This window comes from Rana temporaria, chromosome 13 (genome assembly GCF_905171775.1).
Source record: "Rana temporaria chromosome 13, aRanTem1.1, whole genome shotgun sequence".
Taxonomy (NCBI): Eukaryota; Metazoa; Chordata; class Amphibia; order Anura; family Ranidae; genus Rana; species Rana temporaria.
Window position 1 is genome coordinate 42,211,585 of NC_053501.1, and position 18,634 is coordinate 42,230,218.

The 18,634-nt window shown below is 42.4% G+C and overlaps 1 protein-coding gene across 1 annotated transcript in view; it reads left to right on the top strand.

Moving 5' to 3' along the window:
• The window catches only part of CFL2 (cofilin 2), a 33,857-nt gene extending 23,626 nt beyond the window's left edge, over nucleotides 1-10,231 (top strand). Inside the window, exons 2-4 of the mRNA XM_040332203.1 lie at nucleotides 142-449; nucleotides 7,753-7,829; nucleotides 9,895-10,231. Coding sequence (XP_040188137.1) covers nucleotides 142-449; nucleotides 7,753-7,829; nucleotides 9,895-10,010 — 501 coding nt within the window. The 3' untranslated portion in view covers nucleotides 10,011-10,231. The remainder of the gene's footprint in view (nucleotides 1-141; nucleotides 450-7,752; nucleotides 7,830-9,894) is intronic.
• The last annotated feature ends 8,403 nt before the right edge of the window (nucleotides 10,232-18,634 follow it).

Sequence of the window (18,634 nt, forward strand, 5' to 3'; positions counted from 1 at the left end):
ATTAAGTGGAGATACTCTACAACTCTGTGGATGAGAAAAGAAAACTAAAACTTATAAGTAAGGAGTTATAATAATAATAACAGGCACACTTTTACTAGTAATATCATTAACAAAAAGCATTTGTTTTTTTTCTATTTGCAGGCATCTGGCGTGACAGTTAATGATGAGGTCATCAAAGTGTTTAATGATATGAAGGTGAGAAAATCCCAAACGGCGGACGAGGTAAAGAAGAGGAAGAAGGCCGTCCTGTTCTGCCTCAGCCCTGACAAGAAGGAGATCATTGTGGAGACAGAGAAGCAAATATTAGTGGGAGATATTGGCAACACAGTCGAGGATCCATACAGGACCTTTGTTAATCTTTTGCCACTCAATGACTGCCGTTATGGACTGTATGATGCTACTTATGAGACCAAGGAATCCAAGAAAGAGGACCTTGTCTTCATCTTCTGGTACTATCCATAGAAGAATGTGGTAACAAATGGCGTGATTTTTCCCAAATATCAGTGTTGCCTGAGCAAAGTCTAAACAAATATGATATGGTTTTCTTCGGCCTACTCTTAGAAACGGTCTGAGAAAATTGGGCCCCCTATCAAACCAATAGAAGAATGTAGAGAGAAAGCACTAATGAGTGTGACACTGGAAACCTTTGCCACATCCGAAATTGGAAAGAAATTGCAAGGAGGGGAAAAAAATATATATACACAGACACATATATGTATATTCGGGGATGTGGTATATTCCCACAGACTAATTTCTGTATACCTGTAAAGAAATAAAGAATATATAAAAAAAAAGAGGTTCCCCAGGGATTGTACGGGCAAAGGAGGTAAACCAGAATATTAAGTAACATTATATAAAAACATACTTTTATTACTATTAAGTACTTTTTTTTATATAATGTTACTCTTTTAATATTCTATTTTTACCTACTTTGCCCGTACAATCCCTGGGAAATCTCTCCTTGCAATTTCTTCCCTATCAAACCAATGCACATGCAGTTTAATGCACCTTACTGCATGCATTCCTTTGTATTTTTATCATACGTGTTTAATGCATAAATAATGCACTTGCATTAAAGCATGTTTACAGTATATTCCAAGACCCCAAGTAAAAAAAATATCTATCACCAAAAAACAAAAAAAAGGAGTAGTAGAATAAAATAACTCTTTATTTTCTGTCATTGCTGGTTGTAGCTCCACCTCTTCTGTGGCCCACAAATTTGGGCATTCCCATGCTACAGCCAGCACTGAGCCCCCATTTCCTTTCCATTCTGCAGTACTGTGTCTCCTCATCTCTCCTCTTTAGTTTATACTGCAGACTGCTATTCAGGGGAGGGAGTGAAAACTGTTATGCCACGTACACACGATCTGAAATTCCGACAAGAAAATCGTGTTTTTTTTTCCAACGGAATTTTGGCTCAAACTTGTGTTGCATAGACACGGTCACACAAATGTTGCCGGAAATTCCGACCACGGTGACGTGCAAGACGTACGATGAGCTGAGATCAATAAAGTTCAATAGGCAGTTCGGCTCTTCTGCTTGATTCTAAGCATGCCTTTTTTTTGCGCATCGGAATTGCATACAGATGAGTGGATTTTCCGATAGGAACTTTTTCCGTCGGAAAAATAGAGAACCTGCTCTCTATCTTTTGTTGGCGGAAATTCCGACAGCAAAAGTCCGATGGAGTATACACACGGTCGGAATTTCTGATAGTGTGTACGCGGCATTAGCTTGAATTGTGAATAATTGCAGCTGAAGGAAAGGGTTTTCATTCACAAAACCACAATCTGACAAGAGAATTGCGAATAAAAGCCCTTTTCTGCAGCTGAAATCATTCAGAACACTAGCTGACAGCTTCCACTCTATTCTTCCCCTGAATAGCAAGCTGCGACTCTAGACTCTTTGTAAACTGAACAGCAAAATTCTGTGGGCTCTGTGGCCCAGATTCACGTAGAGCGGCGCATCTTTGAGCGGGCATAGCGCAGCTCATATGCGCTACGCCAACGTAACATAGAGAGGCAACTACAGTATTCACAAAGCACTTGCTCCCTAAGTTACGGCGGCGTAGCGTAAATGGGCCGGCGTAAGCCCGCCTAATTCAAAGTAGGCAGGTAGTGGGCGTGATATATTATAATGAAGTGTGACTCCATGTAAATGAAGGGCCAAACGAACGGCGCATGCGCGCACATGCTCAGAATCACGTTGCATATACTCCCTAAGATACGACGGCTCAATGCTTTTGACGTGAACGTAACCTACGCCCAGCCCCATTCACGTACGACTTACATAAGCAACGTAAAATACGACGGCTGTTCCGACGTCCATACCTTTGCATAAGATGCGCCTCCTTTTTGGTGGTTTATCTTAACGCCGGAAAAACGCCTTACGTAAACGGCGTAGATTACAGCGACGGGCGTAAGTACGTTCATGAATCGGTGTATTCAACGCGTAAATAAATGGAAGCGCCCCTAGAGCTTTTTTCTATACCTTATTTTTCTTTTCCTCTCCATTCTTCTCATTGTGGCCATTTTTACTAAGGGCAGATGGAATCCATCTCCTTCCTGGAAATTTGTCTAGAACTATGGGAACATGTTACAGGAACTTTCCAGGATGCATCTGTGAGGCCAAGGTTACATCACCATTGCCTTACTCAACCAGGAAGTGGAAAAACAGTCATTGTAAGGAAACTTAGAAATGTTTAACCAATGAAACTAAAGTGATTTCATATCTGCATGCAGAGTGATATGCTGCTGTAATTTTTAGTGAAAGGGGGAAAAGGATCATTTTAATATGTACAGTTTTGAGGCAAGGGGATAAAAATAAATGAATATATAGAGAGGGTTTTTTTTGTTTTGTTTTTATATATACTCTTTTATTTTTCTCTTTTGTTTCCATTACACCTATAAAAAAAATACAACAAATAAACTCAAAGAGACCAAAACATAAACTCAACAACAGTTTGCAAAAAACATATCAACAATAATACGGGGCGGCTATGCGTAGCCCTTCCCATATCAGATGGTATGACATATATCACCACACATTCATATAGCTACTTAAAGTGGTTGTGAAGGCAAAAGGTTTATTTATCTTGATGCAATCTATGCATTAAGATAAAAAAACCTTCTGTGTGTAGCAGCCTCCCTAAGGCCCACAGTTTAAAAAAGCCCCCAAAAAAAAAAAAAAACACAGGAGCAAGCAAGTGTGACGTGATTGTCTTGGGGGGGGGGGGGGCAATTTCCCTGTTGCCCCCCCCCCCTGGATCCGCCAGTTCATGGTTTAGGAGATTTTTACATCTTTCCACAATACAACCAATTCAAGTTTCTTCATCCATGAATACATCAATGTGCTAATATATATATATTTATTAACTAAAAATTCAGCGTATAATAATATCAAATGTTTTTTTGGTGATAATACAAAAAACACATGTGATCCCTTCTCTAAACAAAGAGACCTTCCAGCTTAAACTTCTTTTATAGTATATGGACAATTTTGTTAACCACATACAAACTTGATAGTTTAACCAAGACTCTTTTTTAAATAAAAATACATTTAGAATACATTTATGGTTCAACACATACTATAACTAATCCAACCATAATATTTTGAAGTCAGTTTTGTTGAGATATAACAAGATACAGTATTTATCTCTTTGTTTAAAAGGGAGTAGAACTCATACTACAGTTAGAATTCAACTCACTCCCAAAACCGACACTACCAACATTGATTAGTTTTGGTTAATCATATGCTCAAACAACTTCAATTACCCATAAGGTAAAACAAACATGAATACTTTACCATGGCTTAAAGTGTCACTAAAGGAAAAAAATGTTTTTGCTGAAATGACTGTTTACAAGGTATAGAGACATAAAAGTTAACTGATTCCTTTTAAAAATGATTACAAATAGATACAAATCAATCATATAATGTGCCTGCAGTTTAGTTTCACTTTTAAACTGGTTTCATGTTCCTGTGAACTAGAGAGACACACAAAACAAAAACAAAACAAATCCAGGGCAGTGTTTTGTTTTTAAAATGAATCTGATTGGTTCTGTTAAGTTTTAGGCACACAGTAATGACAGCTTAGACCATCGTGAAAAGCTCCCAGTATGATGGTTATAAGGAAACAGACAACCAGGTAGTGTGGAGTTTAGAGCAGTTTTACAGCAACATCAAAGCAAAAACGAGCAATGAGGACATGAAACCAGTGCTGCAGTAAGATAAAGGAAGCTATTTAGCTAAAAAAAAAAAATTCCTTTAGTGATCCTTTAAGACTCTTGTTTTGAGAAGTATTAACTGGATGTCCAAAGGCCTTTTTTGATCCTCATTCCTACATCCTTCCTTACTCTTTTTCTCCTCTCCTCTCTCCGTCTCAAGATCTTCTCCCCTTTCAAGATCCTTTCTGCCTCCTTTTTTTTTTAAGATTCTCCTCGAATGTGGGTGTGGAAATGCCTTTCACGTCATGAGTGACATAAAAACACACATCATTTCCTGGATAACCCTTATAGATGAAATTATAGTTTCCTTTATTCACCATTGGCAAGGGTGTAGTATTGAATTAAAACTTCTACTGTGGCAAGAATAACACACTGAGCAGTATTTGTCTATTTCCTGTATGTAGGGGTTGGACAAAAATATGGAAACACCAGGTAAAAGAATGAAATCATTACCTCATATGGTGTTGGACCGCCTTTGTCATCCAAGACAAACTGAATTTCCCTGGGAACTGACAAATATAAGTCTTGGATAATGGATAATTGAATCAATTGAATCTGATACCTCTTTTCAATTGCAAAAATTGTTCCAGTTCTCGCACAGATGGCAGAGGCAGAAAACAAGCCCAAAACTTGTTCTCAAATATTTACCATAGTGGCTCTATAATATTGAGGTCTGGTGACTGCGGCACCCAGGGAAGGTGTGAGACTTCATCTGCATGCTCATCAAACCACGATTTGGCAACACCAGCTGTGTTTATCGGAGCATTATGGTCCTGGTAAATGGAGCGGTCTTCAGAAAACAATGCCTGCGCCATGGGGTGCACATGGTCGGCCAAAATTTGTACATAGACGCTGGCAGTGCCTCTACCTTTCACAGTGATGATGGGGCTTGCAGAATATCAAGATATGGCTGCCCAAACCATGATTTCTGTGCCACTATGCTTTACCTTCAGCACAATTTAGTCCTAGTCATAAGCTTGGGATAATGTGCGCCACACGTAAACACATCCCATAGTTGGGAACAGTGTGTAGCTTTATTCATCGGACCATATTATAGTTTTCCATTGTTTGATAGTACACAATTTATGGGTTTCGCACCGCTCTCTTCTTCTGAGCATTAATATTGGTCACTAGTGGTCTGTCAATTGCAGCTCACCCTTGAATGTTTTGCTTCGCACAGTTTTTGTGGACACAAGTGTATATTAATAATATAAGCCACTTCTCACTGCAAAATAGAAGGGTAAGGCAGGTGCAGCTGGCAAAAGCCCATAGTTGTGTCATCTATAAGAGAAGATCAGGCTGCGGACAAGCAACAAGTACGGTATATCAGTTAAGTTCGGGAGTTCACCCGAAAAAGTTTTTTAACATTAGATTGATGCTCATTTTTTCTAGGGGAATCGGTAGTTTTTTTTAAATCGAAGCAGTACTTACCGTTTTAGAGAGCGATCTTCTCCGCCGCTTCCGGGTATGGTCTTCGGGACTGGGCGTTCCTATTTGATTGACAGTCTTCCAACAGGCTTCCGACGGTCGCATACATCTTGTCACGAGTAGCCGAAAGAAGCCGAACGTCGGTGCGGCTCTATACGGCGCCTGCGCATCGACGTTCGGCTACTTTCAGAAAATCGTGACGCGATGTATGCGACCGTCGGAAGCCTGTCAATCAAGTAGGAATGCCCAGTCCCGCAGCCCATACACGGAAGCGGTGGAGAAGATCTATCTCTAAAACGGTAAGTACTGCTTCGATTGTAAAAAAAAACACCCGATTCCCCTTGACAAAACGAGCCTCAATCTAATGTAAAAAAAAAAGGTTTTTGGGTGAACCTCCACTTTAAGATAGCAAGACTCCAAACTGAAGTCAACCCAAGAAACAGCTGTGGGAAATGAAGAGCAAAGTAGTATATTGCCCCTAGCACTTTTGCACTTAGCACGGTTTGTGCTTGTTCACATGGACAGCAAAGATTCACTCACCTTGGAGGAGGCAGCCAAAAAACATTCAGTTGTAATTTTATCGAAGGTAAGCTACAGTTGGCCAGTGGGAATCAATTCAATAAAGATTTGCAAACCATTGATCTAGTACCAAAGGTTGCTAAAGCATGAATGAAGATTTTCCCATCACTTGGGTCATTGTACAAGAATATAATTGTACATTGCTCAGAAAAGAGGCCTCTCATATTATAATATGCTTATTATAAAAAAAATCATGGTTAACACTGCAGGGAACACTCACATGAGATAAGTGCTTACATCTATGTCAATCATAAGCAGCTGAGGGATTCCTCGCCAGGGGTGTTTATGCATGAAGCTATGGGGCAGCGAATGCCTCAGCCCCTTATGATTGATCAAGTACAGTGACAGCTTCCTAGAGGAAGTGCTCAGGTGGGTTTGGACTAGGATGAGAGCAAGTCTAAGCTCATTCCTTCTGTTCAACATCCAGGTGACATAAATAATATTTCATCTTTCAGGCTCGTTTACACACACACACACACACACACTGTAACCCTCTGAAGAGCGAGCCACAGTAAATTGCTTTTCAGAGATATTTTGACAGGCAGTGAGGAGGCGTTATGTCACCTCCTCACTGACTGTTTTAACTCCTAAAAGCCTGCACCACCGCACAATTGCATGCATTTCATTTGAATGGGCCAGGTTTGGCTGGCGGTAATGCCCACTAAAAGGGACAAGGACAGGGGCGGCCCGTGCATTGTGGGTGCACGAGCACCGCCCTCCCTAACACCTCCGCCGTCCTTTCTATACATGTGCCCGGCCCCTTTCACGAAGCCAGGCACATGAATTCCTATCACGGGGGTGTTTTTTTTGAAGCAGCAGATTAGAGCCAGAGGCTCTAATAGGCTTCGAACAAGGGTGGGCTCGGGGGTGCAGAGAGTGCACCCCCCTGATCCCACCAAATTGTATGACCATAGCGAATGAATTTTCACTATTTTCACACTACAGTTACTCCCTGCCAATCAGGAGGCAGGTCAGTGAGACCTGTTTCCCATTTAGCCAAAGCTAGCTGACAGTGCAGCAAGCTGCCCAGAGGAGAGTGGGGGGGGGGGGTAGTGCTGGTTGTTTGCCCCCCCCCCCAGAAGAAAAGTCCACTAGCCGCCACTGGACAAGGGAGATCATTTTTTCCATAGTAGCAGCATGTGTATACCCCATATAGCTGCCTTTGCAGCTTGCGGAATGGTTGGTAGGTGATAAGAACGTGGCTTGCTGTGACCACCTGTTTTTACTGTCCCACAACTGCTTATGCAAACTAGGCCACAGTGTGCATATATTTGTCATATTTGGAGGTTTTGGGAATATACTGTATGTCTAACAACAAAAGTGACATAGAGGGTGTATACATATCTGAAATCCAGCACTGACAGCTGTAAAAAACACATTACGTGACTTAATTGATGATGCCATATTATTGCATTATTTAGTGTCATCTTTTTACATTCCTATTTTCTTACTTTATAATAGTAATATTAATAACCTGTAATTATGAAGTAATCTATAATGAAACTATTGCCTTTTTATCTCCTAGGGCTCCTGACAACGCGCCACTGAAAAGCAAAATGATCTATGCCAGTTCCAAAGATGCCATTAAGAAGAAGTTCACAGGTTTGAAGTTTTTACTCTTCACCCTTATAAAGTATAAATATTTTTTGTTATTTATTTTTTTTAGGTAGGGAAGAGTTAAAACCTTTGTTAGGATTTTTTTGGTCATCTGTGTCTCACTATGGTAATTTCCCTTTACCGTTTTCCCAGTAAAGACAACAGGAAGTGAGAGGTAATTTTTTGTCTGACTCAACAGGAGGCATGATAGGTCCTTTTCTGAAGCCTCCTGGCGCAGGCCTCTTCTTTTTAGACTGGGGTTGCAATCTAAACCAGTGGTTCAATCTCAACCTCAGTCCTCAAGTACCCCCAACAGGCCATCTTTTAGGAATTTCTCTTAGATAAAATAGCTATTCAAAAAGCAATTGACTCTGATTTAAAGCACCTGTGCAAGATAAAGGAAAACCTGCAAACATGGGCTGTTGGGGGTACTTGAGAACTGAGTTTGAGAACCACAGATCTAAACAACAGCAAACTGTAAGGCCCCATACACACGAGAGAATTTATCCGCGGATACGGTCCAGCAGACCGTTTCCACGGATAAATCCTCTCAAAGATTTCCGCAGATTTCTATGCGATGGAGTCTACACACCATCGCATTGAAATCCGCGCGGAAATCCTCTGGCGATGACGTGTCGCGCCGTCGCCGCGATTATGACGTGGCGACGGGCGCGACGCTGTCATATAAGGAATTCCACGCATGCGTCAAATCATTACGACGCGTGCGGGGAATCCCTTTGGACGGATGGATCCGGTAAGTCTGTACAGACGAGCGGATCCATCCGTTGGAATGGATTCCAGCAGATGGATTTGTTGTGCATGTCAGCAAATATCCGATCTGCTGGAATCCATCCCAGAGGAGATTTCTCCGCGGAAACAGATCCGCTGGCGTGTACACACCATAGGATCTATCCGCAGAAACCCATTTGCTGGGATTTATCTGCGGATGGATTCTATCGTGTGTATGGGGCCTAAGGCTATGCAAATCCCTTATGATGCACCTGGAAAGTGTTTGGAAGATTTAAAGGAGAAGTCCAACCTGAGCTTTTTAGGCTGGGCTTCTCCTAAGGGTCACAGCAGTGCAATTCCTTTTGCACTCCTGTGACCCGTTTTCAGTGGAGAGCAGTCTGAAGTCCACTCTCCGCTGACATCACTGCCATCAGTCCGGGCAGCGTGTCATCATGGCTTCCAAGTCGGGATCCGCCAGTTGCCCTGATTGATGGCAGTCTCAGCGAAGCGATGAGACAGCCACTCTCCGGACCCCACCCCTCCACGGCTCAGCAGTCCAATGAGCGTGGAGAAGCAGAGAGGAAAGACGCTGACTGACAGTCAGCAGCTTTCCTCTCGGAGATCTGTGAGAACCGAGCCATCGGCGATGTTCGGTGGCTCGGTTCTCAGTGCAGAGACGCCGGGGGACAGATGGTCTGATGCTCCATCCACCAAGGTAAGTATGAATAAAAATTAAACCCATACTTCTCTTTTAAATTAAATGCTCATTTAGTAATTTAAGCAAAACTAAACCCACTGATTTAATTGTTCCCAGTTACATTCAGGACATGCCTCTGGTGGTAACAGCCACAGCTGCCAGTGTGCTTATGTCAGTTCTCAACTGACCCTTCAAGCCCTCGAAGTGCTGGTGGCATAAGGTAGGCCATACATGATTAATTTTTTTTTCAACCAGGTTGAATGAAAAAAAGAAAAGACCCGATTCCCCCAATGTGGATAGGGGGGTGGTTCACTCCCGCTGACCTATTGTACTCTGTCACCAGCATCTGTGTTTTCAGCTATACTCGGTGGCACCGATCGTCTGGCAAAAACCCAACAGGCTTGTTGTACAGTACACAAGTCGATTGATAAAATGATTTTTGTACAACCAGCTAGCCGATACATGGATCAAACTTGGCTGGTCCCTACTGAACCGGCTGAATTTCGATCCAAGTATGGCCGGCTTAAAATGGAAACATCTATGGATGTAATAGATAAAAGGGTTTAGTTCTGCTTTAATACTTACAGTGTTTTTGTTGTATAACCCTTGTTGATCGATGAACAGTGTCATCTTTATTATTCCTAGGCATCAAACACGAGTGGCAAGTGAATGGCATGGATGATATTAAAGACCGAAGCAACCTTGCAGATAAACTAGGTGGCAATGTGGTTACTTCACTTGAAGGTGTTCCATTAAAATGAACGCAATTCCTTTTGATGTGGAAGCTTATAGTACCTACCATATCAGTTCCTGTTCTGACCACATGGAAGGTTCTAGGTTTTTGTTTTATTTATTAAATAATGTTTTTTGAATATTTTCCTCTGTGAAAACAATAAACCACGTTGGTGCTTGGAAAAATTAAGTAAACTAACACCGTACAAAACTGTCATATCATTAAAGCATAAGGAACAACGTGTTTTTACAGGGTTATCGTGACTTTTCTTAAGCTGCTTTGCGTTCTACACAGGTTCCTCACATTTATAAAATTGGGTCTTTTAAGGTATCTTTAATACTTGAGACTGGATTCACACTTTTCTGTGCGCATTGTAGTAAATTTGGTAATGCGCATGTGCTTGAATGAGCCCATATAGTTTCCCTTTACTTTTCACACAAAACTGCAAAAAATAGATATGAACCACCCTAACAGGAAAGAAAGGGATTTTTACTTGAAATGCATGACTTCTGAGAAGCATAGGCTCATTTATGACTAACCAATACCTTACTCTTTAAGTTGGAAAAAGTGCAAGTCCATAGCTTTATTAAACTTTCCAAATGTAACAACTTTCCAATGCCAGTCCCAGTTATACTCTGAGCATCCATATAACAAACTCACATAGTCTAGGAGGCCTGTCTTTACCATCAGTGCCAGACAGGTTTTATGCTGACCCCAGAAATTAACTTGACGGCATAACCCATAAAGCAACATCATTTTCTGGCAAGGTGAAAACCGCCAAGAAAGCTGTGACAAAACATCACAACGGGCAGGAGGGTGGTTAACGCTTGTGATAGTTGAATCTCTTTGGAGCAAGCGGGACATGCCCCAAATTAGCCTTTTTCTTGAGGTCAAGCTATACCTAGTCACCTCAGTACTTTGTAGCCAGTCCTATTGGAGCCACTTAACCTTCATGTGTTAGGAAAAGTGTGTCCTTTGTGTGCATTAACCTAAGTGGGGTTCATGGGGCCTTCATGTTCATGGAGATCGGAGACATTCTGATCTTAGAGGCAATGTCAAAAGATCTCTAAACAAAAATGGCAGTTACTGGGAGTAAAATGACCATGGCTTCCTAGCACCCATACTGTGACAATGAATGAAAAGTGGACTTTCCTAGGTGTGTAGCTAAGCCTGTGTAGGATATGCTTGTGGATGCACATGAAGTGTATAAACCTATGTGCCAATGCTACTAGTTTACAGGGCTGGACTGGGACAAAAATTTGGCCCTGGACTTCATCCAGACTGGCCCACTTTGACAGGTTTCTCCCACAGCGGCCGGACAACTCCCGCACCCCCCGGCCACCCAAGCCACCTCTCCCCCTTCACTAGCCATTAGCCGTTTTACTTTATTAGAGTAGAACGGCTGGTACTCTTAAGGCAGTACCAGTTGGGGAAGCTAGACATTATTTCTCCCGGGGCAAAGAATCAGTTTGGTGCCCCCCTCATGGGACAAGATTAGGCAGAATGTGAGAAACTCCCAGGCCGCTGTCACTGAAGCCGGCCCACTGAGCCATCGGCCCACCGGGAAACTTCCTGTAGTCCCAATGGCCAGTCCATCGCTGCTAGTTTATCACTCATCTGGATCAGATCTGCGGCTGGATTGAACTCTACATTTATGTGCAGTCACATGATTTCCTGTTAAAAATATAGCATTTTCTGTGTATTTCCTACCACACATTACACATTGACTGTACAATTGCCCTTAGATCTACCAGTGTACACCTATGCTGTGCCTAATTGGATACAGATGGAGTTTAGTTTAGGTAGGTCATCATATGATGACAGTTTTAGTATATCTAATTCTACAGTCAGATTGTACAGTCAGCCTGTAAAATGTATGGTGATTTTATATGTGCTTAATTTTAGTTAAACATAAAAAAACAGCAATAGGAAAGGGGTTAAGAAAGTTTGAGAGTGTCTAACCTATCTCAATCCATTAATATAATGATAAACCCAAAATAATATGAAACATAGGTTTACGAAAATATACACATAGTAAATCTTCATAACAAAAAATAAAAAACAGGTACCTGTAAGACATTATATCAATAAAAAAAAAATTGCCTCATCTAAAAAAAAAAAAAAAAAGACTACAAATTAAGTTTGAACTTTAAAACTGTCTTTTTGCGCAGCAGCATAAGCCGCAGGTGTATGTTCTAAAGCTATGACATTCAAAGACTTTATTTTTACACAATAGATATTTTGATTACTTGAGTAAATGGTTTTAAGGAGACCTTGCCACCAACCAAAATGCTGGTAAAAGTACAGGAAAATTAAGTATTTGAAATGCTTTTTTTGCAGTGTTTTTCTTTTTCATAAATTATTTTATATTCACTTGCAATTTGCCTTTGCACAGCCTCTCCCTCTCCCTGTGCCATAGCCCTCTCTTTCTCTGGGAATGTCTAATTACTGTCTAAGCTGGCCCAGCTCCTCCACCCCTCGCTTCATTACCCTACTTATCCTATTATGTAGCTGCCAGCGAAAGAGGTAAAGTGGAATACTATAGAGCAGGGTGTCAAACTGTGGCCCTCCAGCTGTTGCAGAACTAAAAGTCCCACCATGGCTCTGCCTTTGACAATCATGCTTGTAACTCTCAGCCTTGCAATGCATCATGGGACTTGTAGTTTGGCAACAGCTGGAGGGATACAGCTTGACACCTCTGCTATAGAGTGTCATATCTGAGTCAGCTGACATCACATCCAAGATAGTGGTGCCGAGCATCAGTCTCAGGGCTTTTGAATGTCTACACAAGGTATACTTTTAAATGTAAATAATAGGCATAAAATAAGTTAAATGCATACGGATAATCTTATGGGAAGATTGCTGTTAAAATGAATGGCCTGGTGACAGGTTTATTTGCAATCATGTTTGCACTAGAGCTGTTGCCCATCAGTGTGTGGGTGCAGTGCCAATGGAGGTTGGTCCTTTTGGAATGCCACACTGAGAATCATGAGTTAAAAATACATAATAAAAAAAATTATATTATGAGGGTATAGATTATAAACTGACACTGACCCTCAAGCCGAGGCCGGGGGTCAGTGCGTTATGCCCGAGCCTTGAGACCCAAGGGCTAGCGGAGCTGTCCGCAGAATGGGGAGAGAAAGTGAATAAAAAAAAAAGGGGGGGGGGACACAAAAAAACAAAAACAAAACACACACACGCACCACAGTGTGTGTGTGTGTGTGGGGGGGGGGTGGGGGGTGGCCTTTACTTCTTCATCTTTTAATCCTTGTCTATGCTCCAGTTTGGGGTTGTGCTATGTGCGTTGCCCTAGTGATTTCATTTCAAGGTAGCTGATTTCTCTTGCTGCATCTTACAAAGCCGCCCTTGCATGCAGGGATTGTGTCTCCATACACTGTGTGCATCAATAGGAACACACAGCCTCATAGCCTCATTGAGACTGCACTCTACACTGTTAAATCTTTCCTGTAAAGACTTGAATTTCAGGAAAGCGCCTCCAAGACAGCAGGAGTCAGCAGCATTACAAGTGCTGGGTTCGGAATTTGAACAAATAGTTTACTGGGGAATGTTTATCTCATTGTGTTCAATGTGTCACACTATATATCAAGACTTTAAAGGAAAAATGTTTGTATTAAAGTCCAACTTCAACAATTTTTTGTTTTGTTTTTGGATAGACTTAGGAATAATAAATGCATCTGTTATGTTTTTATACCTACCCGTAACACTGTTGAGGAGATTCTTCCTCACTTTTCATCCCTGTAACAGCAGAACAAGAAATTAGGTGAGTGAGACAGAAATAAAAACAGACCATAATAGTAACCCTTTCTCATTTTACCGATTTTTTATTTTTATTTTGCTACGATTTGTGTTCTCATTGCAGGGATTTTTCATCAAGGTGTGTGTTCAAATGATCGACAGTGCACCACATGTAATGTACGCAGTATAAATTCTGGATAAGTAGTGAAACAAAAGTGCAGCGCTAATAAATTGTGGTCACTGATGGTAAACACAAATAATGAATATACAAAGATGTAAATAAAGTCCATGTGAGAGCCTGGGAAGCTCGTAATGCTAGGTGAATAATTGAAACACACCAGTGTATAAATGAATTCACAGTCCAACGAAAAAGTGACAGGTGGATGTAAAAAACGTGAAGTATACAGTTGTCTGAAGGGATCATCATCACAAAACATCAACTGGAAAGGTAAGTAAATGGATACTCTTACCAAAAGGTGTGGACTCCACTGTTAGTATTAACAGCAAGTCTAAAAGGCGTGGTGGTCTCAGCGGACCTGGATCTCTGCATAGATGGCCCCTCCGGGCGGCGATGGTTGTATGAATCCAATGAGACGAATACCACAAATCACGGGAACCGGATGGATGCAACTTCCAATGCAGATCGTATGGGAAGCCCTGATGGATTTGTAGGGCAAGGATAAACACAAAATGGAAGAAAAAAGAAAAAGAGTGCTCCAAATGGTGCAGGTCAAATTAAACCATGAAAGGTTTTATTTGAATATAAAAGTCATAAAAACACGTGCAAAGAAATAAAAGCAGGATGGGGTGCTGTAAAAGCGGACCCATAAATTCTGGATAAACCCTCTGCACACTGCTATATACCTTTCTAGCAAACTTTGCAATAAAAAAAAAACAGGTCGTTTTAGTTCACGCATATTGCAATACTTGTTTCTTGTTTCTAAAGCACACAGAATTATGTATGTTACTAAAACAACATAGTGCAAATGGATCTTTAGAACCAGATCTTCAGGCTGGATTCACACCATCCCCACATCCTTCTCACAGCAGGGGTCCGGTGCGTTTTGGACTGAATTAGGACCTGAAACGGACCAAAAGACGCACATCTTTTTTATGCAAAATGCACCGGATACTGCCGCGGGAATATGTGAACTTGCTCCATAGAGAACCTGTCAAAATCTCCTGTTATTGTAAAATTGGATGCAGGGAACCCAGCCTAAAGTGGGAGTAAACTCCCATGGTTGATTTTTGCCTACAAGTAAGCCTGCAATAAGACTTACCTATAGGTACAGTAAATATCTCTTAAATGTGCACTGTTTAGGAGATATTTACTTGAATGGGCTGGTGACATCCCCGGCATATGCACTCTGAATGAACGGCATTGCCCGCGCTGTTCCTTCAGAGTTCTGTGCCCTGAGCAGCTTGCACGCGGGAGTGACGTCATTGCAGCTGGTCCAATCAAAGGACCGCCGATTCAAAATGAAGACCGGGTGACGATGGAAGCCCTGTCAGCAGTGAGAGCGCGATGCTGGAGGACTTTGTTTTAAAGTGGTTGTAAACCATTACAGTCCACTTTTGACTACAGGTAAACCTATTATAAGGCTTACCTGTAGCTACCCCAGATATCTCCAAAACGTGGCTTAGGAGACATCCCCTGTATCTGCATGTGCCGACGTCATCGGCAAATGTGCACTGAAGCAATGGCATGTTAATGGCATGTACTATATAAACAACTCATAGATTAGCACTGTTGTACACAGCTCGACACCCACTTTAGCACATTTCACCAATGCACTGTGAGTGCACCATCTTTCATTGACCTCTGTGGTGATTACAGTAGTAAAATACACACACTGAGTCTTATATTATATTAAGTTCTATGATGCTAAAAATAAGAAGGATACATAAGATATAGGGTAGGGTTCAGCAACCAGTACAACAATAAAAGGGTGCTTGCAGCTAAGAACTCCCAATCATCACAGTGTAGCGCCTGTTTACTTTCAGTCCAGGTGCTATTTCACATTTAGAGGGGGATGAGAGAGTTACCTTGCTCTCATCCGGTTAATTCATGTAAATTGGGTCTCTGCCAGGCTGGACAACCCTGTGGTTTCATTCTGTGTTCCAGAGATGCCTTTCCATCTCTGGGTGACAGGTGGCGCCGGAGGGGTCCAGGCGGAGGCGCCTTCCTGCCAGCAGCCAATCAGAGGAGTTTCTCCCTCGCGGGGCATGCTGGGGAGGGTACTTCTAGGGCAGATGCCATTTTGTGAGGGGAGTTCCTGTTTGGTTCCGGGTGCGGCACCCACCTTCAGGGTGTGCGCACATCACATGCCCCGGCGATATGGCCTACCAGGCTGGGGCGCACGTGCTACGAGATGTCCTTGGTTCCGGGACCATGATGGCCGGAGCAATTGATGTATTGGGACCCCAGTAATCCACTGGGCTCCCAACTTTCTGAGGAAGATCCCAAGCGAGTTGTGCTGTTCGGTGGGGAGTCAGTCTGAGGAGAGCCCGGAGGCAGGCAATCCAATAAGGCCTAGACAATCCATCGGGGATCGAGGTGACCGGACATTGGGAGTTTGTCTTTTGGCAACCTGTCAGTCGGTGACCAGCAAACTAAAAGCTACCTGAGGGAGATTCAGGCACCATTATCATTGAGAAGGACTCGCTCCATTATCTATGTTTTAGAGCAAGGGCCTGTGGCAGAGGTTCCGCTCCTAATTTCATTTCAGCCAAGTCTGTGGCATAGACTTGTTCCTTCTCAAGGTTACGAGTGATACCCTGGCTGCCAGGTCGGTGTAAGAGGCCTGTCCAGGTACACTATACCCCCTCGGCTGATGGGCGACGAAAGTGAGAGTGTTATTTGAAGCAGGACTGCTTCTGATCTATCCAAGCCTGAATCTGCAACTTCTCCTTTTCACCCAGCTTTCTCTATCTGCCTCAAGTTACTGTTTGCCGTGTTGGGCAAGAATAAAAGCACAGAAAATGACACCTTGCTGTTTGGACATTCCGTCATTGCTCTCCTCATTTGATCATCATCAGGATGAGGATGTCTAGGCAATATAACAGGATGGAATGTCTCTTGTCTTTTGCTGATTTAATATAATATTTCGGATAATTATGGTGTACACCTTCAGTGCTGTGGCATTTAATTCACAGACTGTGATACTCTTCAGGAACCCTCAAAATAAATGTTTATAATGTATTGACTAACCCAGTGCAATTTTATTCCTTCAGAATTTTATTGCCAGGTATATGAAGGAACACAAAAGTCTTCCTAACTTCACGTTCTCGAATAGGACGTTCTGATGCATTCTCTGAGGACTAGCGATAGGACTATAGGACATGTAACCTGCAGAAACATTAATCTGTAATCTGATCCAGCATGCAGGCCCTCATACACCGGACTATTAATAGCAAACACATTCCCAGTCTTGTCATCGCTGGACACAAATGGCAAAGCTGTGCACTTTAGTCTGTCAGTCCAGAATGACTGAACTTCCAGAATAAAACATTTCTCTAACCTCTGGGTTCGGACAATGTAGTATTTTTTTTATATATTTTATTTCTTTCGAAATTGCAGGGATACATTATATGTCCAACGTTCTTCTGTGCATAAAGTGGCATGATATAAAGTTACATTGGTTTCAGACCTATGTTGATAGATGGAATAATCAATTCATTTTGCTTGATATCAGAAGACAAGTAAAACACAAAAAATGCCATACGAGTATTCGTTTTAGTGACTAATCTCCGCCGTACCTGACATGCAACCCCATATCATCAATGATTGTGAAAATTTGCATTTTTTTTCAGGCAGTCATCTTTATACATTTCATTGGAACAACGCGAAACAAAAGTTCCAGCATCATCACCCTGCCCAATGCAGATTGGTAATTAATCACTGAATATCAGTTTCATCCAGTCATCCACAATTGCTTTTCTTTGGCCCACGCACGGTAGGGGTGCAAAGGATCCTCATTGATCCATGATCCATACGGATCAACACCTTCGATTCGGCACACGTGATCCGCGGGCCTCCCGGTCCTGCATCGCCCATAGGAAAGGCCGCGGCTTCGGCCTAGCTCCCGGAGTGGTGGCCATCTTGGCAGTCGCAACAAGCTTTCCTGGCCTGATTTGCCTGGAGTTCACTCCCCTCCTGGTCCTGGATCAGCCTCCGGAGCGCCTGAGAGTGCTCCCGCAGCACATCCGCAGCATACACCTGTCTTGGGACAGGCCACAGCATCGGCCTACCTTTTGGAGCGGCGGCCATCTTGCTCCACCCAGCGGTGGCCTAGGTCAGCTCCACTGCCTTTCCTGACTGCCCACAGTGCCCAGTGTTCCATCCTCCCCTGGAACGGCCTCCAGGCTGCCTGTGACGGCTACCGAAGCGCCTCCACATCCTACCTCTACTTTGGGGAAGGAATCAGTTCACACACAGCATGGTCATGGCGAGCGGAGGAACTTGAACGCCCTGTCATTCAAATCCCCTGTCTTGTCTTTTTTTTTGTTTTTTGCTGATCTGAAAAATGATCCGATCCGTGACTCTAAACCGAGAAACGATCTGAACCGTGAGTTTTTTAATCCGTTGCACCCCTAGCCCACTGTAACCTTGTTGTTTTCTGATTAGGTATTAATGATGGCTTTTGTTTGGTTTTCTGTATGTAAATCCTATTTCCTTTAGCCAATGCCTTTCAGTTCGGTCACAGACATTGACTTTAAGAGGAAGTAAACCCTCCTCAAGAAAAAAAAAAAGACCCTGCAAGACAAAGGCATAATAAGCTAGTATGCATAGCATACTAGCTCATTATAAAGAACAGGTGTATCGTAGGCCTATAATACACCTCCCGGCGCCTGAATGGGCAAAATCTGCAAAAAAAAATGGGTAACAGATATCTA